This window comes from Sus scrofa, chromosome 5 (assembly GCF_054392235.1).
Source record: "Sus scrofa isolate SSC_HxYL_T2T_F1_AM1 chromosome 5, Sscrofa_HxYL_maternal_Yorkshire_Landrace_v2.0, whole genome shotgun sequence".
In the NCBI taxonomy this organism is placed as follows: domain Eukaryota; kingdom Metazoa; phylum Chordata; class Mammalia; order Artiodactyla; family Suidae; genus Sus; species Sus scrofa.
Genome location: NC_139387.1, coordinates 3,242,840 through 3,267,124, shown reverse-complemented (window position 1 = coordinate 3,267,124; position 24,285 = coordinate 3,242,840). Strand labels below are relative to the sequence as shown.

General features: G+C 55.7%; 3 protein-coding genes across 15 annotated transcripts in view; 1 reads left to right on the top strand and 2 right to left on the bottom strand.

The window, feature by feature from the left end:
• Positions 1–246: 246 nt before the first annotated feature.
• On the bottom strand, positions 247–7,799 carry CDPF1 (cysteine rich DPF motif domain containing 1). 4 transcript variants are annotated; one of them, XM_005655470.4, is made up of 4 exons: positions 7,411–7,799; positions 2,633–2,745; positions 1,685–1,796; positions 247–845 (listed from the first exon to the last, which is right to left on the bottom strand). In XM_005655470.4, the coding sequence occupies exons 2-4, from the start codon at positions 2,743–2,745 to the stop codon at positions 699–701; spliced, it is 372 nt and encodes a 123-aa protein (XP_005655527.1). In that variant the 5' UTR covers positions 7,411–7,799; the 3' UTR covers positions 247–698. The 4 variants fall into 4 exon arrangements, with proteins under 4 accessions (XP_005655527.1, XP_084881531.1, XP_003126001.1 ...); XM_085025405.1 differs by having other exon boundaries at positions 1,681–1,796; positions 7,772–7,799; XM_003125953.5 differs by having other exon boundaries at positions 7,772–7,799.
• A 72-nt stretch (positions 7,800–7,871) lies between these two features.
• Positions 7,872–24,285, top strand: part of TTC38 (tetratricopeptide repeat domain 38) — a 38,718-nt gene continuing 22,304 nt past the window's right edge. For 6 of the 10 annotated variants that reach the window (XR_014845577.1, XM_085025397.1, XM_085025392.1 and 3 more), the window contains exon 1: positions 24,140–24,203. Coding sequence is in view for 2 of the 10 variants with exons in the window: in XM_085025387.1 (XP_084881513.1) it covers positions 24,171–24,203 (33 nt within the window). In the remaining 8 variants the exon portion in view is untranslated. Of the gene's footprint in view, positions 10,306–11,446; positions 11,572–24,139; positions 24,204–24,285 lie in introns of those variants that run through there. The other 4 variants (XM_085025394.1, XM_085025395.1, XM_085025390.1 and 1 more) reach the window with 1 other exon arrangement.
• Positions 11,871–24,172, bottom strand: PKDREJ (polycystin family receptor for egg jelly). Its single transcript, XM_021093095.2, has 3 exons — positions 24,128–24,172; positions 19,581–19,700; positions 11,871–19,474 (listed from the first exon to the last, which is right to left on the bottom strand). The coding sequence occupies exons 1-3, from the start codon at positions 24,170–24,172 to the stop codon at positions 12,761–12,763; spliced, it is 6,879 nt and encodes a 2,292-aa protein (XP_020948754.2). The 3' UTR covers positions 11,871–12,760.

The following is a 24,285-nucleotide window of genomic DNA, read 5'->3' as shown; positions in this document are numbered from 1 at the left end:
AGGGTACAGCTTTGCCTTAATGGTTTAAAAAAATAAACTATTTTTAAAAATTATTTGGTGGGTTTTGAAGGCTGTGGTGAGATGAACGTTTTGGTTTCAAACAACAATCTCGTCCTGGAGCGTCCACCCTGGACCTGGAGCAGGCCCCCCACCCCCGGCCCCTCCTGGAGGCGTCTCTGCCTCCACGAGTCCTTCACGGTGGGCCCCAGTCAGTGTGGCCCCAGCTCACAAAGCCCAGCGCCGGCATCCATCCGTAAAGGCTCTTTATTCATCCTCTCATCAGACACATTTCTAACACCCCCGGGAAAGGGTTCTCTGGCCCCGCAGAAGCTGCAGAACAGCACAGAGCTGTTGGGTCCGCTAAGACCTGCGGGCAGAGGGGAGCCCACGGGTGGCTTCTCACCAGTTGCTACAGAGGGCCTTTGAGGGCGGGGGGCAGGGGAAGGGGCGCCCGCCGTCTCAGCACTGACAGCAGCTCTGGCGCACCGGGGTCTGGGCACCTTCTCGGCGTGGTCCTCTGGCCCTGTCGCTCAGGTCCCTCGGGCTGCAGACACTGCCTCCCGTGGCCCAGAAACAGCGCCAGGCACGGCAGCTCCCAGCTCGGCCCCATCTCTGCCCCAGGCCGCAGAAGCCCGCAAGCGGGAGCCAGGAGCCGGGTGCAGGGCCGGCACTACTGCGGACCCGGTTCCCGGCTGCGCTCACGTCCGAGAGCCGTGCTGGCTGGAAGGCCTCTTGCGTGGGCTTTTCTTTTTCTCCAAATCTTGCTGAACTTCCGGAGGGAAAGCAGCAGCGTTCTCCTGGGCACAGGGGAGGCAGAACCTCCTGCAGTAAAACAGACTGCATTCCTGCAAGAGGAGGAGGAAGCTCAGGGCCGCTCACAGAGGCCGGGCTCCTCCCAGCGGGGGCGGCGCAGGCAGGGTCCCAGCGGGGCCCAGGCAGTTGGGCGGGTGGGGGGTGGAGCCAGAGCCAAGGGAAGGGAGAGCAGGACCCTGGGCCTGGCCGGCCACCCTAAGGAGGTGTCTTCGCCTAATTGAGAAGGGGAAGATGAGCTGGGGGCGGGGGGAGGCATTGCAAAACAGCCAGGGTCAGAGCTGCAGGCAGCGGTTATGGTTCCAGGATGGGGGCCTGCTCCTCCAGGCGCCCTAGGCTTGCAAACAGGCCCAGCTACCCAGTGACCTGCCAGCTGGGCCTCGCCACACCTCGGCTTCCTGACCCATGCATGCATGCATAACACGGGTGCAGCATGGCTGGGCCTGACGAGGCGGGACAGGAGTGAAGGAAGCCTCTGGAAAGCGCCCCTCCACCCCCTGGAAGGGCCCAGAACAAGGGGAAAGGCCGCCACCACCCAGGGAGGAGCACAGCTGGTGGCAGGGGAGGGGCTCTTGGGGGGACGGAGCCTCGGCGAATCTCTTCCTCAACCCGCTGGGATGCTCTAAGCGACCCGCTTGCCTGCCCCCTACCCCTCTGGGGGCCGCGGGGACCCACCCTTGACAAGGCAGACCAGCTGCCGGAAGAGACCCCTGACGCCCGCCCCCCAAGCGACTGTGAGGGCTCCCGGGTCACCAAGGGCGGGAAAGGCTGCTGCTCTCGCCGGCCCTGGGGAAGGGTCTCTCCCCGGCCCCGCATGTGAGGTCGCCGCCACAGGCAGGGAGGGGAGGCGGCCGGGCGCCCGCGGCTCACCCACCGGGCCCACGCACACCAGCCTGCCGCACAGACTGCATCTGGAGCCGAGGATCAGGAACCTGTCCTTGTCGGAGGTGAAGGGGTCCTTCATGACGTAGCTCTCCTCCAGGAGCCTGCGGGACACCGAGGGGCGCCGGTGGGCGGACGGCCCAACCTCTGCTGATGGGGGCCGCGCAGCTGGACGGACCTGCCCACTGCGCGTGCGCTTGGGGAGCCACCCCCTCACCCAGCCCTGGGGCTGAAATGCGACCTGCTCTGGGCTCCGTGACACCCGCAGGGAGAGGACCCCCTCCTCCGCAGCCAAAGAAGGGCTGCTGCTTCCTCGCCCCCACGGCCACCCCCAGCCTGGCGAGGGGGGCGAGGGGGGGCACGAGGCCCCGGGATGACGCCCACTCCCAAGTGGCTGCTTTCCCGCAGAGAGAACAGGCACCTTGCACTGGGTAAGGGGCGGCCTCGCAGCACAGAAAGGGGACCGACACGTTCCCAGGTGACACAGGAGGAAAGGAGCCTGCCCCCCCCTCCCCCCGCCTGACCCACGTGAGTGAGGTCCTGGTCAGCCCCACGCAGTGGCATCTGATGAAGGACAAGCCGAAGGTCAAGAGTCAAGCCCCAGGGCCCCGTGGCTCTGCTCCAGGCCTTCCCTGGGCAGGTGCCTGGGAAGCCGTGCTCAGGGCGCACTCCCAGCAGGACAAGGGCCAGGGCAGGCCGCCTCCCACTGAGAAGGTGCCTCATAGGAACCAGCGCAATGGGCAACAAGGCCCAGCCCCAGCGGGGGCGGCCTGCACCGCCCCTGCATCCCTAGCTGCTGAGCCTGAGCCAGGTGTTTCCACCCCACAGCTGGAGCAGGTGCTGGACTCTGGGCTGAACGGGGAGGTAGGGACCGGAAGGTGCTGGATGGCCCCAGAACCTTGCCCTGTGCCTCCCGGGCCACTGGGACACTGGTACTCACACAATGGACTGGGTGTAGGGGGGCCGCTGCCCCACGTAGCTGTAAGGGGCTGTTAAGGCACAGAGCTGGCACTCGAACATGCCCAAGGGACTGTGCTCTGCCTCACACGCCATCTGCAAAACCAGGAGACAGGACCTGTCAGGTCCAGAAGAGAGACCCCCCCCAACATCTCAAAGCCACCACTGCTCCTTACAGACAAGGAACCCCAGAGCGAGTACCACACCTGCTCAAGGCCACACGTTATTTCCAAGCGCATGTGAGATACTCACCAAGATAACATGAGCCTCAAACTCTAAAAGCCTGAAATCACGGAGTGTGTTCTCCACCCCAAAATAATTAAATTAAAATTAGTCACAGAGATACCTGGAAAATCTCCAAATATTTGGAAATTTAATGATATACTTCTAAATAAAGCATAATTCAAAGATGAACTCACAAGAAGAATTAGAAAATATTTTGAATTCAATGAAAACTAAAATAAAAAATGTCAAAATACATAGAACACAGCTTAAGCGGTGTTTCCAGGGAATTCACTACTTTATTATATTTTTTATCTTTTTGCCATTTTCTTGGGCCGCTCCCATGGCACATGGAGGTCCCCAGGCTAGGGGTTGAATCAGAGCTGTAGCCGCCGGCCTACACCACAGCCACAGCAACGCGGGATCCGAGCCACGTCTGCAACCTACACCACAGCTCACGGCAACGCCAGATCCTTAACCCACTGAGCAAGGGCAGGGACCAAACCCGCAACCTCATGGTTCCTAGTCGGATTCATTAACCACTGAGCCATGATAGGAACTCCCAGGAATTCACCACTTTAAATGTTTAAATTAGAAAAGAAGGTCTAAAATCACCTAAGTTTTGGAGTTTCCCGGTGGCTCAGGGGTTAAGGACCTGGCATTCTCACTACTGTGGTGCAGATTCAATTCCTGGCCCAGGAAATTCCACACGCAGTGGGCACAGCTAAAAAAAAAAAAATTGTTTCTACCTTAAGAAGGTAGAAAAAGGCAAGTTAAACTCAACATAAACAATAAAATAATAAAGAACAGAAATCAAAGAAACAGAAAATGGACAAACAATAGGAAAAAATCAATAAAACAAAAGCTGGTTATTTCAAAACTTCAATAAAGTTGATAACCTCTCATTAGACTGATCAAGAAAAACAAGAGTTCCCGCCATGGGACAGTGAGTTAAGAATCTGACTGCAGTGGCTCAGGTCGATCCCCAGCCTGGGGCAGTGGGTTAAGGATCCAGTGTTGCCGCAGCTGTGGTGGAGGTCGCAGCTGCAGCTTGGATTCAGTCCTTGGCCCAGGAATTTCCGTATGCAGTGGGTGTGGCCATAAAAAGAAAAAATAAATAAAAAGAAAAATGGGAAGAAGACACAAGTTACCATAATGAGGAATGAAACAGGGGATATCACTAAGGCTGCAGACATTTAAAGGATAGTAACGGAATGCTGTGAACTTCGTACCCAATAAATTTGACAATTTAGATGAAATGCACATATTTCTTAAAAAAACACCAATTATCAAAAGTGACTCAAAAAGAAATAGAAAACCTGAATAGCCGTATGTCAATTAAGAAAAGTAAATTCATAATTTAAAATTTTCCTTTAAAAGGAAAGAGAACACCCGCAAAACTTCACGCCCAGCGGCTTTCCCAACAAATAGGCAAGCATTTAAGGACGAAGCAATACCAACCCACAGAGACTGTTTCAGACTATGAGAAAGGAACACTTTCCAAGCCACTCCATGGCAGTATTATATGGATGCTTAAACTGCCAGTATTATTACCCTGGCACCATTAATAAGACAAAGCTATACGAGGAAAAACTACAGACCGATATCCTGTGCAAATAAAAATCCTTAGCACGGTATTAGCACACCGAATTCAATGATACATGGGAAACCTGGAGCATCATGGCCAATGGATCCAACCCAGGAATGCAATGTTAGTTTAACACTCGAAAAACCGTGAAGGCAACTCATGATACTACCACAGCAAAGGAAGAAAACCACGCCATCATTTCATGACAAAATTCAACAGGATTTTACAAAACGTAAGGCTCCAGGTGGTGCGTCAAAGCTAAGGGGCTCCCCACCTGATCACAGAATAAACTCCCTTCCTTGGCCTTTGAGGCCCCCCCACCCCCAAGTCGGCAGGCTGCTCCCGACGCTTCAGATATATTCCCTGCACCTCCCAGCCTCGATTCCTGCTGCTGCTGACACCCGGAGGGCTCTTCCCCCCCACCCTCGGTCTCTACCCAGGGGGTTTCCCTCTGGCTGCCTTGAAGCTTTTGTTCACCTTTGGCTTTCAGGAGTTTGAATACACATCTGCTTCCCCCACGCCTTTTAAACCCGTGTATCCTGTTTACACAGCTTGATCCATAGTTGGATACTTTTCATTACTTTTGGACACTTCAAATGTGTCCCCTGCCCCTTTCTGTCCCTTCTCTCACTGAGATTTCAACTGCAAGGACATTGAACTTTGATGTTGTCCTGCGGTTCTTGGACCCTCTGTTCTGGGGTTTGGTTTTTCACTCTTTTTAAAATATTCCTTAGATCATACACACACACACACACACACACACACACACACACACACACACACACATACACACTTATATATACAGAGAACAATATTCCATATCCTATATTTATATTCTTTTCCATTAGGGTTTAGCATAGGATATTGAATACAGGTCCCGTGCTATACGGTAGGACCTTGTTGTATGTATAATAGCTGACCTCCAGTAACCCCAACCTCCCACTCCATCCTTCCCCAACACCCTCCCCCACCTGGCAAGACAGGTCTGCTCCTGGTTGTTTCACAAAATAGGTTCACTTCTATCATATTTTAGAGTCCACATATAAGTAATAACATATGGTATTTGTCTTTCTCTTGCTGACTTCACTTAGTATAATCTCTAGTTGTATCCATGTTGCTACAAATGGCATTATTTCATTCTTTTTATGGCTGAGTAGTACTCCATTGTATATACGTACCACTTCTCCTTTATCCATCTGTCAGTGGACATTTAGATTGTTTTCCATGTCTTGGCTATTGTAAACAGTGCTGCTATGAACACAAGGGTGCATTATCTTTTTGAATTATAGTTCTGTCTGGATATTTGCCCAGAAGTGGGATTTCTGGATCACATGGTAACTTCATTTTCAGTTCTATTTTATTTCTTTCTTTCTTTATTTTATTTATTTATTTAGGCCTCTTCTAGGGCCACTCCAGCAGCACATGGAGGTTCCCAGGCTAGAGGTATAATCGGAGCTGTAGCCACCAGCCTACACCACAGCCACAGCAACGCCAGATCCTTAACCCACTGAGCAAGGCCAGGGATCGAACCCGCAACCTCATGGTTCCTCGTCGGATTCATTAACCACTGAGCCACGATGGGAACTCCTTTAGTTCTATTTTAGTTCTGAGGAAACTCCATACTATTCTCCATAGTGGCTGTACCAACTTCTCCCACCAACAGTGTAGGAGGGCTCCTTTTTCTCCACATCCTCTCCAGCATTTGTTATTTGTAGACTGGGTTTTTTCTTTTCTTTTCTTTTTTTTTTTTTGGTCTTTTTAGGGCCACACCTGCAGCATAGGGAGGTTCCCAGGCTAGGAGTCCAATTGCAGCTGTAGCCACCAGCCTACACCAGAGCCAGAGCAGAGCAATGTGGGATCCAAGTTGCATCTGTGACCTGCACCACAGCTCACAGCAACCCTGATCCTTAACCCACTGAGTGAGGCCAGGGATTGAACATGCATCCTCATGGATGCTAGTCAGGTTCATTAACCACGGAGTCATGAGGGGAACTCCCATTACTTGTATACTTTGTAATCATAGCCATTCTGACTGGTGTCAGGTGGTACCTCATTGTATTTTGATTTGCATTTCTCCAATAATTAACAATGTTAAGCAGTTTTTTCATGTGCCTAATGGCCATCTGTACTTCTGCTTTGGTGAAATGGCTATAATGGGCTGCATTGCTTTACACTAAGAGTGAAATGTCAGAAAAGGAATGTAAAAAAAAAAAGCCAATACCTTTATTTATTCATTTACTTTCTGGTCATGCCTAAAGCATGCAGAAATTCCTGAGCCAGGGACTGAACCCAAGTCACAGCTGTGACAACGCCAAACCCTGAACCACTAGGCCACCAAAGAACTGCAGGTACCTTTTAAAGTCACACCAAGATAAATACATACATACATACATATGTAGGAATAAACCTATCCAAGGAGGTAAAAGATTTATACACCGAAAAGTATAAAACATTAATAAAGGAAACTGCAGATGATTTATTAAAGAAATGCAAGGACAGCCCATGCTCTTGGACTGGAAGAATTAATACTGTTGAAGTGGCTATACCACCCAAAGTAATCTACACATTTAACGTGATTCCTATCAAATTAACCATGACATTTTTTACTACAACAAATAACCCAAAAGTGTATATGGAACCACAAAAGATTGCCAAAACAATCTTGAAGAAAAAGAACAAAACAGGAAGCATCACCCTCCCAGACTTCTAACAATACTACAAAGCTACAGTAATCAAAATGGCATGGTATTGGCAGAGAGACAGACCTACAGATCAATGCAACAGAGCAGAGAGCCCAGAAATAAACACACACGCCCATGGTCAATTCATCTTCAACAAAGGACGCAAGAATATACACTGGGGACAGTCTCTTCAGCAAGTGGTGTGGGGACAGCCGGACAGCCACGTGCAACACACCCTCACACCATACACAAAAGTAAAGTCCAAATGACCTGAAGGCTTCAACATAAGACATGGTCCTCTTTTCTGTGTTTCATTTCGGCTAATGTCTATCGCCCTGTCCGCGTGTTCCCTGGCTTTTCCCTTGGCTATGTCAGGTCGGCGCAGCGGCGCCCCGCAGGATCCCGGCGTCTCCGCAGGGCTCTTCCTCTCCGTCCACCCGCTCCGTGCTCGCCCTCCGTTCCTGCAACGCCCCGCAGGCCACCCGCTCCGTGCCCGCCCCCAACGCCGCAACGTGCGCAGCCGCTCGGGCCTCCGGGTTCCAAACCCCGCCGGGCTCCGCTGAGCCGCCCAAGTCCGGCCCCGCGAGCGGGAAGCGCACTACCCTCCGGACCGTCAGGCCGCACCACTCACCTCCGCCTCCGCCTGCGCGGCCCAGCCCAAGGCGCGTGCGCGGCCCCGCCCCCAAGGCGGCCGTCCGCCCTGGGCGCGTGCGCAGCGCGGGCGGGGGCGGGGCTTCTCGGCGGACTTCCGCCTCGCGGCGGCTTCCGGAACCTCAGGTCTCGCGGTTGGCGGCGGTAGGGCGGGGCCTGGGTTCTGCTTGTCGGCTCCTGCTGACGGGGCTGCAGTCTTGGCTGCGCGGAGGCTGTCAGGTTCTTCCTGGGCTTCCCATCCAGCTCCACGGAGCCGGTGCGGCCCTCGCGCGGCCCATGGGTAACCCGGCCCCATCGCCACGTGGTTTCGCTCAGCCTGCGCCTCGGACCGAAATGGTCTTAGGTCTGCTACCTGTCCCCCCAGTAGAACAGGAGCCCCGGGACCTGGGCCCAGGGCTGCAGGAAAAGTCAACTGTGTCTCCTAAGGCAACAGACGAAATGAATTCAAAATGAGCCTTCTCGCTTCCTGCAACCTTTAAAAGCTGTTTGCACCCAGGGACTTGTAGCTGCTCCTCCAAAGCGGTAAAGTGGCCTGGAACGCCCGCCATCACCCGGGCCCCACCATCCTTCAGCCTCCAGGTCCTCGCCCTGGGGCACCAACCACGCCTGCTTCAAAGGATCCTCTGGACCCTAAGCTCCCCCTGGCCCAGGCCTCAGGTTCTAGACCGGCTGTGACCATCACACCCCACTTCTTCCCCTCTGCTGTGTGTGGGGCACCGTTTTATGGGGTTAGGGGGTGATTCGAAACCCAGACACCCTGAGGTCTGGGACTTTTTCTTTCGGGGAATTAAGAAATAAGGATTATACAAGGTATTTTGGTAATGCTGAAAACCATTCCTGGACCTGAGCAAGAGGGGCTCCTGCCCTGAGCCTCAGGAGCTAATAAGCACTTTGATTTTGTTCCTAGAACATAGGACCTCAACTGTGCTTACAACAATGACATTCTTTGGATTAATTCAAAGATTATATACTGCTGGTTTTTATTTCTGGATCTGCCCAAAGGTGGACCGTCTTGATGAAGTATTTCAAATGTGACCTATATCCAGTCTCAGATACGTGACCGGTAATCACGTCAATGATGTCAAAGCCTTGAGATCGTTTGGACAAGTTACAAGCTGCGCTGGAAGGGTTAAGTGATAGGCTATCGCTTAATATCGGAGCAAACCATGGTCTCTGGGAGAAAATAAAGTTAATTTTGATTTGAGTTGTCCCAGTTACTAATAGAAAAAGCTTACCAAAAACCCCAAAAGAATTAAAAATATCTAATAAAGCTTTAAACGAAAATGGTTTCCTGAAAGAAACTGCACACGAAATAAGCACCCAATCAAGAGAAGGAAAAGACAGGCCACAGAGTGGGCAAAAGAATTTGCCAAAGACAAATCTGATACAGGACTCTTCTCCAAAATACACAAAGAACTCTTAAAATGCAACAGGAAGAAAGCAAGCAATTTGATTAAAAAATGGGCAAAAGAACTGAGCAGACCCCTCACCCAAGGGGATACACAGATGGCAAATAAGCATCTGAAAAGGTGGCCTGCATCCTGTGCTATCAGGGAAATGCAAATTAAAACAGCAGGGAGATACCACTGCACACCTAATAGAACAGCCAAACTCCACAACACAACAACACCAAGGGCAGGGGAGGATGCTGAGCGACAGGAAGTCTCATTCGCTGCTGGCGGAATGCAAAATGGTACAGGCGCTTTGGAAGAGAGTTTGGCAGTTTCTTGCGAAAACAAACATACCTTTCCCACGTGACGCAGCCATCATCAGGTCCAAAGGCTGGCATGTTGCTTCCAGTGCTAGTGAACTTCCAGAAGCAGGACGTGGTTTTTTAAGCAAACTCTTTAAAGTACAACACACATACAGGAAAGTACATGCTTTCTTAAGTGTGTGGCAAGATGAATTTTCCCTAAGTGCAGCAGCGTCACCAGTGCCAGATAAAGTCTTCATGACACACCACACTGGAGGTTTCTTCTGGCTCAAGGGAAAGTTTGGTTCTCTGTGGAGGGTGAAGGGAGGATGCAGTCTGGGACCTGAGTGTGTGGCCGATGGACAAAATGCCTTTAGTGTTGCAGGTTTTTAAGTAAATATTTAACAGGATATTAGCACAGGCTTTGCAAATGCACGTCTTCATGATTAGTAAAAGGGTTTGAAATGGATTAAGGACACGGAGCTACGGCTGGAACAGTCTCTCTGCGCGTAGAACTTGTTCACCTGCTCTGCCCTAACAAGCGTACGTTTATCTCGTTTTCCTCCCAAGCCATGGAGACTTGGGTGGGTATCCATAGCTGTTTCCGACTAGTTCTGGTGTGCGTCTACCCTGTACCTCTAAATGCGATGCGAACAAGTCTCTAAAGACTCCTTTAGAAACTGTTGCCATGTCCTGTGAAAAGGACCTCCCAGAGGAACCTAAATTTTGATTTGTCTTACTTGTCAGTTTGGCTTCCTGAGGTTAACGTACGACAATAAAACAGGTCTACTCGGGAGCAGCGGAGTTGCGATTTGGAACATGTGAGTCTGGCAAAGCAGAGGAGGGGAAACTCTTTTATGGAGGAAAAGGGGAGGCTGGGAGGGGCTGTTGCAGATAAAAAGTCCGTTGGAAGAAACACCGTACCAAATGTAGTGGCTTTCATGGCTGAGTTGTGACAGTCTCTCATTGGCTGAGCTGCTGCTGGCCAACACGAGAGGCTGGCAGGTCATAGGGTGGTGTCACTTTCTGCCGGAGATGCAAGGTACCTGTTGGGATTGGTATCCATCTGAGCGGTACCTGCGTGAGAGCTCCCCCTTCTGGCCTCCTGGCTCCCTTTTGGTGAGGTTTCCCCTTATTTTCACACGGATAATGTTGTAGGTGGCATCTCTTTATTCCTAAATGATGTAAATACTTGCTCTCTCATATTTAGGGGGCCCCCGGCACTCCCCTCTTTCCCAGTGTACATGGAAGCGGTCCCATGACTCTGCCAGACGTCTCACTGTAACCAGAGGTCGAGCGTCTTGTCTGCAGCACAGGACCTGCAGCCACGCTCCCTGGTCCTGACCCTCGCATGCTTGTTCCTGCGACCCTCGGATTGGCCCCGCATTTCTGACCCTGGAACTCACAGCCCTGGATCACAGGATGCTGTGCTGGTCTGGTGGGTTTCTTCCAGGGAAGGGAGGCCAGCTCACGCAGCTCTCCATCTCCCCAGCACCAGGAGGGCGCAGAGACTTTAGCCGATTCCTAAATGGTGGGAAGGCTGTCTGGGCGCACCCACCCAGCGTGCGCGAGTCTGCCTTGCCTCCCCTCCGCCTTTTTGTTTTTGTCTTTTGAGGGCCAAACCCACAGCATACGGAGGTTCCCAGGCTAGGGGTCGGATCAGAGCTACAGCTGCCGGCCTACACCACAGCCAGAGCAATGCCAAAGCCTTAACCCACTGAGCAAGGCCAGGGATGGAACCCTCAACCTCATGGTTCCTAGTCGGATTCGTTTCTACTGCGCCACGACGGGAACTCCTCCCCTCTGTCTTTGAAGCCTCTGAGGGCAGGCCTGCCCACGTGGCCCACACATCTCATTCCCCAGGGCTTCAACTCCCTCCTTCTGTGATGAGCGAGTGCCTCTGACCAGACCCCGGGAAAAAGGAAACAAACAGCTGTCGCCTGTGTTTACTCTTTTCCTCAGCGTGTTCAGAAGTCCGGTGGTAAGGGGAGGTGCTCACCATGAACCTTCATCACCTTGCCCACCAGGGAACTCGGGAAATCCAAAACGGACCAACCTTCTGACCGGAACCATGTGGGTGGCCTTGGGTGAGTCACAAACCCTCTTCATTTTCTCACCTGGCAGAGAAGACCCCTCCCCACCCCAGCTTCTCAGGCCGCCCTCCCCCTCCCCGGAAAGCAACGTGGGACGCGCATGCACGCCTGTGCGTGTGTGCCGGTGCGTGTGCCCACCGGGGTGTAGAGGATCGTGGCCACTCCAGCGCAGCTCAGGCTCACAGGGGTGCCTGTGAGCAGCAAACGCCTGAGACAAAGCAGTCACCCCCGCCCCCCGCTTGTCCCCTCTGTGTCTTTGCCCCCCTCTCAAAGAAACCACTGCCGAGCCCACAGAAGTAATCTCACATTTAATTCTCATCAAGCTTATAGTGGCATCTACATAAATGAACATGTTCTGAGTGAAAATACAACAGCTGCTAGTCCGTTTTTCTTAAACAATAAACCACCTTTTCTTGCCACGGGCCGTCAGCGCCCAAATGCTGGATGTGTGTGTTGCTGCGTTCATTACATAGAGTATGTACTCTCTTTCCATGTGAACCCCCGCCCCCGACAAGCACACGCGTTCTTGTTTAACAAGAGTCATGTCTCGTGGCCAGAAGATGCCGAGAAATGTCACGCCCTCAGCTTGCAGTGGCCTGAAGGAGGAAATGGGAAGCTTCAGGCTTCGGACCCCTGGCTCACATCCGTGCGTTCCCAAGCACGAGGGCAAGTTCTGGAAGTCCTCGCGCGAGGGCCCTGCAGCCCTGGCCCAGCTGGTGTGCGGGCGGCGGCAGTAGGGAGGGTGGAGGAGGCGCTGCAGCCCCGTCTGCACAGGGCACCGCCAGGGCCAGCGGGGCGAGGGAGCCGGGCTCTGGGCTGAACGCTAGCACTTGCCGCAGAAACAGCTGAGGGTTCTCTGGCGGTGGTGGCGGTGGGCAGGGTGGGGCTTCCAGCTCCCTCCCTCCGTCTAGGCGTCTAAGCCTCTACACTGCGGCGAGTTCCAAGGATGCCTACTTCGCAGCTAAAAAGGAAGTCCACCCAGGGCTCACGGCCGTCAGATGCTACATTGCATGCCTTTTAAGATCTCAAAAGTGGATGACAGGACGGGGGCACCCCCGAACGCAGGGGTGTGCGTGGTGAAGGAGAGGGCGCGGAAGCAGCGTGAGCCGCCGAACAGGTCTCTCCGCCGTGATGGGCCCGGGGGAGAGACCCGCCTGCGGGGCCCGACACCCTCGTGGATGGATCACACGACGAGGTAAACCATTTTCTTCCCGTTGATGTTTCTGGTCTTCAGGCCCAGGTACCGGCGGCTGTTCCTCTCGGGCTGCCCGTACACCATGTCGACAAAGAACTCGGATTCCTGCCTCGGCTTGGCTGGGGCGCTGCGGAGGCCAAACGTGCTCCTTAGCCTGTAGCACAGGTAAGCCATGGCTTCCGCTTCTTCCGAGGGCTCCTCGTACACCGGCTGCTTCATCTCCTCGTAGGCGGACAGGATCACGGCCTGGAACAGGTTGATGAGGACGCAGACCATCACCAGCGTGAAGGACAAGAGGAAGAGCACCCCCATCGCCCGGCTGTGGGCAAACTCGGTGTTCTGGAAGGCCGAGACGCAGTAGGAGAACACGGTCTGCGTGGCGTGGGTCATGTCGCTGTAGTTCCACTCGTGCTGGCCGAACACCAGGTAGCCGAAGGCCATGAACACGAAGAAGTACACGGACACCACCAAGGCCATGTGGCAGATGCCGGGCAGGGCGATCTGGATGGCCCGCTGAGCCAGACGCACGTCGTAGAAGAGCCTGGAGTAGCGCAGGGTCTTCAGGATGGTCAGGAATATCAGGACCCCCAAGACCACCTTCAGGGTGTGGTCCACCTGCGACACGGCGTGGAAAGGGACGAAATCCTCAGGGCGCGACAGGTAGGAGCGGGTGAGGCCCGCGGCCAGGAAGTGTTTCCTCAGAAAGAGCACGATCAGGAGGGCGAAGGAGCACTTGAAGGCGAAGTTGAGCAGGTTGTACAGGCTCCTGACGTAGGCCGTCCCCTCCTGCGCGAGGACGTAGGCCTCGTCGATGACGTAGGCGGCGAAGAAGATGAGGACGGCCACGTACAGGTAGACCTCGGCCGAGGCGCCCCTGTCGAGGTTGGCCAGCGAGAAGGAGCGCGCCGACAGGCTCGTGTTCACCACCCCCAGCTGGGAGACCTCGAAGGCCACCAAGACGCTGCAGAACAGGTGGACGTCGGCGTTGTAGGTGGTGAGCTCCACAAGGACCGCCCACGTCTTCTCATCCAGCCAGTGGTTCCCCTGGAGTTCGCTGAGCCTCAAGGAGGAGTTGGACGGCTGCTCTTTGGGGAAGAAATAGAACGCGTACCCCCCTGACCCGTAGGTGTGCAGCAGCCCGTGGGAGGCGTACCTCCATCTCTTTTCTGGAGGCTTGTAGGTGAAGCCGTGGGCGTTCTCGGCGACGGCCCGCTTGCTAACTCGACTCCACGACCCCGCGTAGCTTCTGGTGTCCTCGGGGTCGGTGCCGTACTGGGGGTGACAGTGGATCTCTTTGTGGAGGCTGTTCTGCATGAAGTTTTTGGCAGGCGGGCAGGTTTTGTTTCCGGGCTGAGCCCTCACCTGCCTCATCAGCGGCAGGCCGAGGATTTGGGAGGAGCTGTCCGGGAGGAAGCGGGGGCGCGCGTCGTTGTGCAGCAGAGGCAACAGCACCCTGTTCAGCCACGGATAGACGTCGCCCAGCTTGGTCACCGTCGCAAGATCCACGGAGAACTGGTCCTGGATGAACTGATTATAGTAAAAGCTGTCCCGGTGGCGGAGGAGGGCCACCAGGACCAGCAGGAGAGCCAGAAAGACGAAGTGAGTGAGAATGTAGCCCAGGAAGAGGAAGGCCCTCCTCTTGACCCTCCTCTTCCTCTTGAAGAGTCCGATTTCGTCCTCGGTGAGGGGCTGGTACATCCTGGAGCTGCGGAGCTGGGCGTTGTACTCCTGGAGCCTCTGCATTTCCTCCGGGTTCTTCCGGAGGTCGGACAGCTTGATCTCGGAGTAGTGGTAGTTGGTGGCCCAAGAGATGTTTTTGGAATACTTGGGCTTGCCCGTTTGGTACCCCGTCAAGAGGATGATCTTAGACGGCTGCACCACAAAGACGGACAGGATGAAGGCGCAGATGGAGGCGAAGAGCCAGTCTATCGACTTGCTGAAGCCGTACGTCAGCCCGTAAAACACAATGAAGAAGGAGGAGATGCTCGAAGTGGCGAAAACCAGGAACCAGGCGACATACACACACCACCAGGGCAGGACGATCCGGGGCTTCTCTTTGAAGGGCTCGATGCCCGGCAGCTCGAGGGACTCCCCGGAAGCGGCCGTCTGATCGTCGCCCGCGTTCGGGTTGTTGGTGTTCCTGTTCTTCTCTTGGGCGCGCGGGGCCTGGCTTTCTGCTGGCTTGGCCTTGGACCGCGTTTTAGAGGTCGCCTTGGTGGGAGCCTTGCGAAGCCCCCGGGTCTTCCTCTTGAGCCGGTGCTTCCTGGGCGCCCGCACGCGTTCCTTGTCAACTTCCTGCGCGTGCCACTTCTTGAGCCGCTCCTCCCAGTGCCCGCTCGTGGACGTGAAGACGTGCTCCTGGGGCGAGACCTCCTCCAGGCTCACCTGGGGCCGCCTCTGGGAGTAGAAGAAGAGGAAGGTGATCAGCACCTGCACGGGCACGGTGATCAGGGCACTTTCCAAGCCGATCATCATGGACCGGATGAGCCGCACCCCCGGCGCCCCGGGCGCGTCCTTCTCCTCGTCCACGTTGAAGAACATGATGTTGCACAGCAGCGAGGACAGCAGCATCGCCAAGCAGCAGGACAGTCGCTGCAGCCTATTGAACGGCTTGGAGATGACGCCCGAGAAGACGGAGAACCATATGTGGCTCTTCCCCAGCTTGTAACTCAGATCGATGAGGAAAAAGTCCCTCCTGGCGAGAGGCGTATCCGGGAGCGTTACAGGAAAGGTTCTGTCCAGAGAGGTGTCCACGGAGAGCCACTCCCGGCACAGGAAGAGCCAGATGCGTCTCCGGAAGAGGTTCTCCACCTTGACTCGACTCAGATACCAGCTGGGGGATCGGCCCTCGTTGTTGTGCCACACGCGGATGGCCTGGATGTCCCCCAGGTCGCTCTTCGTCGTCAGGAGGAATGTGCTGATGCTGCCGCGGTAGAGCGTGGTGAACTTCGGGTGGCTCAGGCAGTGCACGTCGCTGCTGCCTTCCGTCCCCTGCAGTTGGATGAAGACGTCGGCCCTGGTCCCGGACCCGCAGCGGCTGCCGGTGAACACCGTGACGAGGTAGCACACGTCATCGTAAGGGTCGTTGTCCGGCAGCACCACCACGTGCTCCCGCAGCAGCTCGTCCATCTCGTCCCTGTGCAGGGCCCAGAAGGCCAGGATGATGTACAGGAGCGTGATGAAGAGGACAGTCAGGAGGGTCACGGGGTTCCACATCACCTTCCGGATGGTGTCCAGCCGCAGGTCCACGGGGTTGGGGACCACAATCACCCTGGCCGCCACGTAGTAGGTGTGCATCGGCAGGCTGCTCAGGTCTGTGAGGCCCAGCTGCCGCTTGGCCCGCCGGGGCGTCCTGCAGATGCAGTGGATCTTGTCCCAGCTGCTCTTCTCGCCGAGGTCACAGGTGTCCTCCCGCCAGTCGCTCTGGACCCCGTACATGTCCAGACACTGGATGCTGAACAGAGCGATGCTCACCAGCTTGTCCGTGGGCTTCAAGACGAAACGCGGCGCCTCCAGAACCATGGTGACGGTACACTCGGGCGAGTCGCCGGCCCGCCGGGCCAGGACGCTCAGCAGGGACGGGGACAGGCAGAGCACGCGGGCCGTCCTCACGGTGCAGGCCGAGTCAAACAGGTCGCTGTGGTTGGCGATCGGAGGGAGCTCGTGGGGCACGAGGAAGGTGGCGACCAAGGCGTCGGGCGCCATCTGCCGGCCGGCGTACACCAGCACCGTGAGCAGGAGCGTCACCTCTGTCACGATGTGCACCAGCACCTCCTTCCTCGTCTGGCTGTCCACCGGGAAGCAGAACGCCCCCGTCGTCTTTCTCGACGCCGCGTCCCCGGTGCCGGGCTCCTGGCTGGATCCCACCATGAGGGCAAAGGCCCCGAAGGTCAAGTTCCTGCGGAGGAGGTGCACCTCCGCCACGTCGGGCGTGATGTCCGTCACGGCGCCGGAGGCCTCGGCGCCCGTCAGGCGGAAGCCCACCACCTCCGTCAGGGAGCTCGCCTGATACTTCAGCCACGGGAAGGGGTCGTCGGCGAACTCACAGAACATGGTAGAGATGGGCGCGCGGGCGGGCAAACTGGGAGCGCTGTTCACGTCCAGGGTCGGGTAGAAACAGTTACTGCGACAGTGTCGCTGGCCGCTGAAGAACTTGGTGACGTTCCACTTCTCCGTCTTCTTGAGGTACATGTTGAAGTTGGAGGTCCTCAGGGCCGTGGTCTCGTTCTCGGGCACTTTGACCGCCAGCACCGTGTCTGCCAGGGCCTCCACCACGTGGAAAGGCTCTTCCTCCACCTGGTGACGCGTGGTCTGCCTCAGGACGTTGGAGAGACTCGTCAGGATCCCCGTGCTCACGGTCTCCACCTGCTCGGAGGAAACGCGCCGGTCCCGCGCGTGACACTGCTGCAGCGCTCGGCTCGCCTGCCAGACCCTCACCATGGCCAGCTTGCGCGCCATGGGGGTGAACTCCGAGGTCTTCTGGGTTAACTTGGTCACACACATGACCACCTGGCTAATCTCCACCAGCGTGGTGATGGGCAGAGCGAAGGTCTGATTGAAGAGGTACTCCTGGAGTCTGGTCTTGTTCGCCTCCAGAGGTGGTTCCGGCTTCAGGCTGTTCAAGACAGAAGCTACGACGTATATCAGATAGCCGGCAGGTAAGAACTCCCGCTGCTGAAGCAACGTCGCCAGCGATGAGTTTGGTCCTTCCGTGAAATTGAACAGCTGCCCCAGCACCGTGCCGGACGAGTTTCTGTCCGTGGGCGCCTGGACGGTGGCGTACAAGATCACCTGCGAAAAAGCTCCCAGAGCATTGTTGTACGCCTGGACGTAGAGCTTCACGGCGTAGTGACTGGCCACCACGCCCACAGGCAAAAAGGAAGGGGGCGACGTGGGCTCCTCCCCCAGGTACAGGATGGCCCCAAAGGTGTTCTCTTTTAACGAGCTGATTTCCCCAAAGCCGTGCACATCCGAAACGATGATTTTGTACGTAAGAGGGACGTTAATCTCGGTATTGTTGCACCGGATGACAAATTTGGTCCACAGCGCGATACCTTCGGCCGGACTAATCTTGCATTCTCTGATCTCAGAGATCCGCCTAATAATGAAGGGGTGCCTTAAGTCCAAGGTCCAGCCACTCCAGGTGGTTAGATGTAGAGAGACCGAATAGTTCCCTTCGGGGAAACGCTGGAAAGCAAAAGCTTTTATGGACAAGTGAGCACCATTCCGCCCTGTTGCTGTTTGCCTGGTCCAGTCAAATGGTATCTCATCACCTGAGGAGGACAGAATCGACCACCGATAGACGTCACGGCCTGCCGTGCAGTGGGTGCACTCCAGAGACAAAGAAAACCTGTCTGGTGTAACCAACACTGCATCACAATTTTCGATGCATGAGATGTTGGCTACAAGTGTGGGTTCTCGGAGCACATGCACTGTCTTATCAGCAAATGCCGTTCTGTTGTTCTTCTGGATCACCATCCTGAAAAAATACGCACCGGCACCCTTAAGTGTTCCTGGCGGAAGTGTGAGGACAGGACCCGAGGCCCCTGGCCACCTGAGATCGGCCTGCTCCGGGAGGCAAACGTCCCTGCTGTTCACTCTTACTGTCTCCCCTTGGTAGTTCCTTGGGTCTGTGGTGCAGTACCAAAAAAACTGAAGTCCCTCCGACGGGTTTTGCGCATCTGGGTCAGAGGATGCCGAGCCATTCAGAGTCAGCCCTTCGGTGAAATTAATGCTGATGTTGGCAGGTCCAGGAATAACGGCCTTCAGGGGGGCTCTACCAATGACTAGGTAGATGGAATCAGAGTCTCTTAGCATCGGTATCCTGGGATGCCTTCTGTAGATGACCACTGAGATATTAAGCACGTACACCCCCCAGGATAAAGAATTCCTCCGGATGTGGATAACGTTGGGCTCCATCGCTGCCCTGAAGGGTGGATTTCTCAAAGGACTAGACCAGTTTGGCACATCGGATACAGAGTTCACGGGAAAGAGTCGCCAGTGGTAATTAATGAACTGCAGGTTGGGGCAGCGGTACTGCACCGTGGAGTTGACGGTCAGTTCCCGACTCCGGCTCCAGTGCAGCGGGCCGGTCTCATTCCTGTGGATCCTCACCGGCTCCAAAACGCAGGGGTACTCGTCTTCGTCTTCCTCCTGGCAGGACACCGACGACTCGACGGCTTGGGAACCGTTCGGGTGGACAGCCTCGAACGCCACAGGGGTGGGGCCGTCCGTCGGGCACCTGGCTCTGCCGCCGGGCCGAGGCGAGCTGGGCGACACGTGCGAGGCGGCCGCGGCGCTGACGGACCCGAGCGGCCCCGGGCGGGAGGTCGGCTCCAGGCCCGGCAGCGAGCGCGGCAGGCGGGCGAGCCGGCGCAGGGCCGGCCGGCCGCGGCCGCCGCTCCGGATCAGGCCGCCGCCCAGGGCCGCGCGGGGCCGCAGGCTGAGTTGGGCGCGGCCGCCGCCGGTGCCGCCGCCGCCGCCGCGCACCCCGGGACCCTGGGCGGCCTGGACCCGGCGCGGCGCGGCCGCCTCGCCCCGCACGGGGACGGGGGCCCGGGCGGCGGGCGGCGGGCGGCGGGCCGAGGCGGGGGCCGGGCCTCGGAGGTCCTCGGCGGGCGAGCGGGGCGCGTCGGCGATGGGGGCCCGGCCCCCTCGAGCAGCCCGCGGCGGGGGGCGGCGGCCAGAGGCCAGGCCCGGGCCCTGGAGGAGGAGGAGGAGGAGGAGGGAGAGGAGGAGGAGGGCAGGCCCAGGCCGCATGGTTGCGGGGAGAGGGCGGCGCCGCGGAGGTCGAGGCGGACCAGCCAACGGCCGCGGGGTCGCGAGGCAGGGAGTCGCGGGGCGGCGGGGTCACCGGGGTGTCGCGGGGGGTGGGGGTGGGGAGGCTGCGAGGCGCCCCGGCTCCGGGCGGCGCCGTGCCCGCGCCTGGCTAGGCCTCAGATCAGGGGTGCCGGTGAGGCTCCTGCGGCCCAGTCTCTGCACCTGCTGAGAAGGCCCCTTAGCGGGAACCCCAGTCCCCCCAGCCCAGGAAAGCTCTTCTCATAGCGCTGCAAAGCAGAGGGGACCAGGGCCTCCCTGAGCGCCAGGGGAATCCCTGCTGGGTTTTTCCTTTGCTTTTCTCTTTCTACTGTTTGAGGATGAAACCCTGTGTCATTACTTTATTTATTTACTTATTTATTTATTTATTTGGTCTCTTTTAGGGCCGCCCCCGAGGCATACGGAGGTTCCCAGGCTAGGGGACCAATTGGAGCTGCAGCTGAGGCCTACACCACAGCCACAGCAACATGGGGTCCAAGCCACATCTGTGACCTGTGCCCCAGCTCTCAGCAACATCAGATCTTTAACCCACTGAGTGAGGTCAGGGATCGAACCCAAATCCTCATGGATACTGTGTTCGGTTCTTAACCTGCTAAGCCACACCGGGAACTCCAATTTCTAATTTAACATTGTTATGATCAGAGAAAACACATCTGTGTGACTTTTATCCCTTTGAACTTACTGAGACGTGTTTGAAAGCCCATCATGTGGTCTGTCAATGTATGTTCCATGTGCACTTTCTTCTTCTTTAGCTTTTTTTTTTTTTTTTTCTTTTTTTTTTGTCTTTTTAGGGCTGCACCTGTGGCACATGGAGGTTCCCAGGCTAGGGGCTGAATTGCTACAGCTGCCTGCCTACGCCACAGCCATAGCAACTCCAGATCCACATCTGTGACCTACACCACAGCTCATGGCAACGCCAGATGCTTAACCCATTGAGTGAGGCCAGGGATTGAACCTGCATCCTCATGGATACTAGTCAGATTCGTTTCTGCTGAGCCACAACAGGAACTCCCCATGTGCACTTTATTTTTATTTTTTGATTTTTAGGGCCACATCTGTGTCATATGGAAGTACCCAGGCTAGGGGTCCAATCAGAGCTGTAGCTACTGGTCTACACCCCAGCTCACAGCAACACCAGGTCCTTAACCCACTGAGCGAGGTTAGGGATTGAACCCACATCCTCTTGGGTACTAGTCAGGTTCATAACCTGCTGAGTCACACCAGGAACTCCTCCGTGTGCACTTTAAAAGAATATGTAGTCTACTCCTGTTGGATGGATTGTTCTGTACATATCATTTGGATCAAAAGGAGTTGGCGTGTTGCTTAGATCTAAGTCTTTTCTAGACTTTTGCCTGGTTGTTGTATCAGCGGCCGAGAGAGGATGCTGATCTCGTCTGTGACTGTGGGATTGTCTGTGTCGTTCTTTGACTCTGTCCGTTTCTGCTTTCTCTATTTGGGGCTCTGTTTATTAGATGCATACACATTTGTGGTGGTGTCTTCCTGGTGAACCGCTCCTGTCATCATGATGACATTCTTTATCTCTGGTAATAATCTTTGTTTGGAGGTCTCTTTTACCTGGTATTAAAATAGCCACATTAAGGAGTTCCTGTAGTGGCTCAGCCGAAACAAACCCGACTAGTATCCAAGAGGACACAGATTCAATCCCCAGCCCCGCTCAGTGGGTTAAGGATCCAGTGTTGCCATGAGCCGTGGTGTGGGTCCCGAATATGGGTTGCATCTGGTGTGGCTGTGGTTGTGGTGTAGGCCGGCAGCTGTAGCTCCAGGTTGACTCCCAGCCTGAGAACTTCCATATGCCACAGGTGCGGCCCCCAAAATAAAATAAATAAATAAATAGCCACGCCGTATGTCAATTATATTGCAACACAGTGGGAGAAAATGAAGTACAGTGGTAGAGCCACACCAGCCTTCTTATCCTTAGTGTCTATGTGGCATGTGTTTTTTCATTCACTTACTTTCAGCTTATTCATGTCTTTATGTTTAAAGTGGTCTAACATCTGACAGGGTTGTACTTTTTTAACCTACTCAGTCTCTGCCTTTTAATTGAGGTGTTTGGATCATTAACAGTGTAATTATTATCATGATTTCATGTAACTATTGCTATGGCTGTCAATTGTTTTCTTATTATCCCTTATTCCCTCTCATTTTTTTTCACTCCCCATAAATTCATTTAGTATAGCCATTTCACACATATTTCTCAAGCACCTACTGTATGCCAGACATTTTTCTAGGCATCAGCCCTAGGTCCAGTTCTCATGGAGTTTCCATTATAATGACGATGAGAGGCAATCAGAAAGAACTCGGGAATGATATATTTGTGATAAGGCATACGAAGGAAAATAAGACAGGCTAATAGATAATAAGTGAAGATGAGTCGGAGGAGTCAAGGAAGGCCTCTTGGAGGAGGTGCCGTCTGAGCCAGCAGATCCGTGCGAAATGAGGGGCAAGCCTCACAAAGAGCTAGGGAACAGGAGTTCCTGCTGTGGCACAGTGGGTTAAGGATCTGGCATTGTCTCTGGGGTGGCATGGCTTTGATCCCAGGCCCAGCGGCGTGGGTGAAGTATCCAGCGCTGCCGCAGCTGTGGTGCAGGTCACAGGTATGGCTCAGATTCGATTCTTAGCCTGGGGAACTTCTTTTTTTTTGGTCTTTTGTTGTTGTTGCTATTTCTTGGGCCGCTCCCGCGGCATATGGAGGTTCCCAGGCTAGGGGTCGAATCGGAGCTGTAGCCACCGGCCTACGCCAGGATCCGAGCCACGTCTGCAACCTACACCACAGCTCACGGCAACGCCGGATCGTTAACCCAATGAGCAAGGGCAGGGACCGAACCCGCAACCTCATGGTTCCTAGTCGGATTCGTTAACCACTGCGCCACGACGGGAACTCCAAGCCTGGGGAACTTCTGTAAGAGGCAGGTGTGGGGGGAAAAAAAGGGAAAAAGAAAGAAAAAAGAAAAAGAAGAGAACAAGGAGCAAGGAAGTGGCATTCCTAGCACAGGGAACTGAAGGTGCAAAGGCATGGAGGCAGGAACAAAGTGACAAGGTTAGCAGCGGGAAGGTCAGCAAAGAGAAGGTTAGTATTGGGAAAGGTAGTCGTGGGGCTGGAGTGAGCAGGGAGGGGAGTGAGTGGTAGAAGATACGCTTGGAGAGATGGCCGACGACCACGGCAAGTGGGGCCTCAGAGGCCGTGGCCACATATTTAAATTTTATCTCAAGTGGGTTGGAAAGTCTTCGGAGGGTGTTGAGCCGGGAAAGGCCCCGCTCTGGTTTCCAGTTTGGAAGCCTCCTTCTGCTGTGAGGGAAATAGATCGTACATAGTTAGAGGGAAAGGACAGAGGCCAAATTGGGGGTGTGGGCAGTGAAATCAAAGGGGCAGGCCAGGAGTTCCTGTCCTGGCTCAGCAGTTAACAAACCCAACTAGCATCCCTGAGGACTCGAGTTCCATCCCTGGCCTAGCTCAGTGAACAGTTAAGTATCCAGCGTTGCTGAGAACTGTGGTGTGGGTTGCAGACATGGTTCCGATCTGGCGTTGCTGTGGCTGTGGTGTAGGCCGGCAGCTACATCTCCAATTGAACCCTTAGCCTGGGAACCTCCATATGCTGCGAGTGGGGCCCTAAAAAGACAAAAAAGAAAAAGACAGGCTTGGGGCTGCTGCAAGAAACAATTGGTGTGTAAATGAGCCAATGCTGACTTGGTTAGGGTTTGTGATGGTGGAGGCGGTGAGCCCTGGGAACTCAGAAAGATGGCTCTCTTTAACGGCTTGGCTGTCAGAGGACTGGCTACATGATTTTCAGGGCCCAGTGAGGAATGACATGTGGGGCCCTTGTTCCAAACCTGCTAAGGACTTCAAGTCAGAGGCAGCAGAGCTTTCAGCCAAGCGGGGTGGGCTTCTAAGTGTGAGGCCCTGCGCAGCTGCCCAGGTTGCACACCCATAGCCACGCCAAGGCTTTCCTACCACAGCCTTTTGTTGCCTCTGGGCCCCAGGCCCTCCAGGGAGCTCCAGAAGGCCCTGCTACTTGTTGGGGTGAGGGGAAGGGGAGGGGAAATGCCGCATCGCAAAGTTTTGGTCTCCAAAGACACTCTCCCCGCCACTTCAGCCTCTACCCTGACAGGTTGCAGGGCGAGGCGCCCCCGCAGGTCAGAATAACCTCTGAGTGTTTGTGCGCGCGGCTTCCGGGTGGGGCTGTAAGAGCCTGAAAGCGACCGCCGTCCCGAGGATCCCCTGCTCCCATCGGGACTTTGCAGTCGCCTCCCAGAGGGTCCCCACAAGGAGACCCCTGCCCGTCCTCTACCCTGCCGCCCCAGGCTCTGTGTCTGATGCGGGAGCCGGGCGCATACACGGAGGCTAACACCCAAGCCGCCTGCCCGGAACCGACCCGGTTCCCAGAGCCCCCGAGGTGGGAGCCCCGGGGCCGCGGAGATGGGGGGGGCCTTGCGGAGCGGGGAACGCGAGTCCAAAGCCGACCAGTGAGCGAGCGGGGGGCGTGTCCGCCCCGCCCCCAGGCCTCCAGGCCCCGCCCCCACCCGGAAGGCCGCGGCGTTGGTGCCGCGACACCGACCGTGCACCATGGCCGCGGCCGCGCCGCTGCGTGACTGCCAGGTACGCGGAGGCCGCCCCCCGCCCGCTTCCCCGCGGCCCGGCGACCCGGGGGAGCCCTGGCGTCCTGGGGAACAAGGGATCG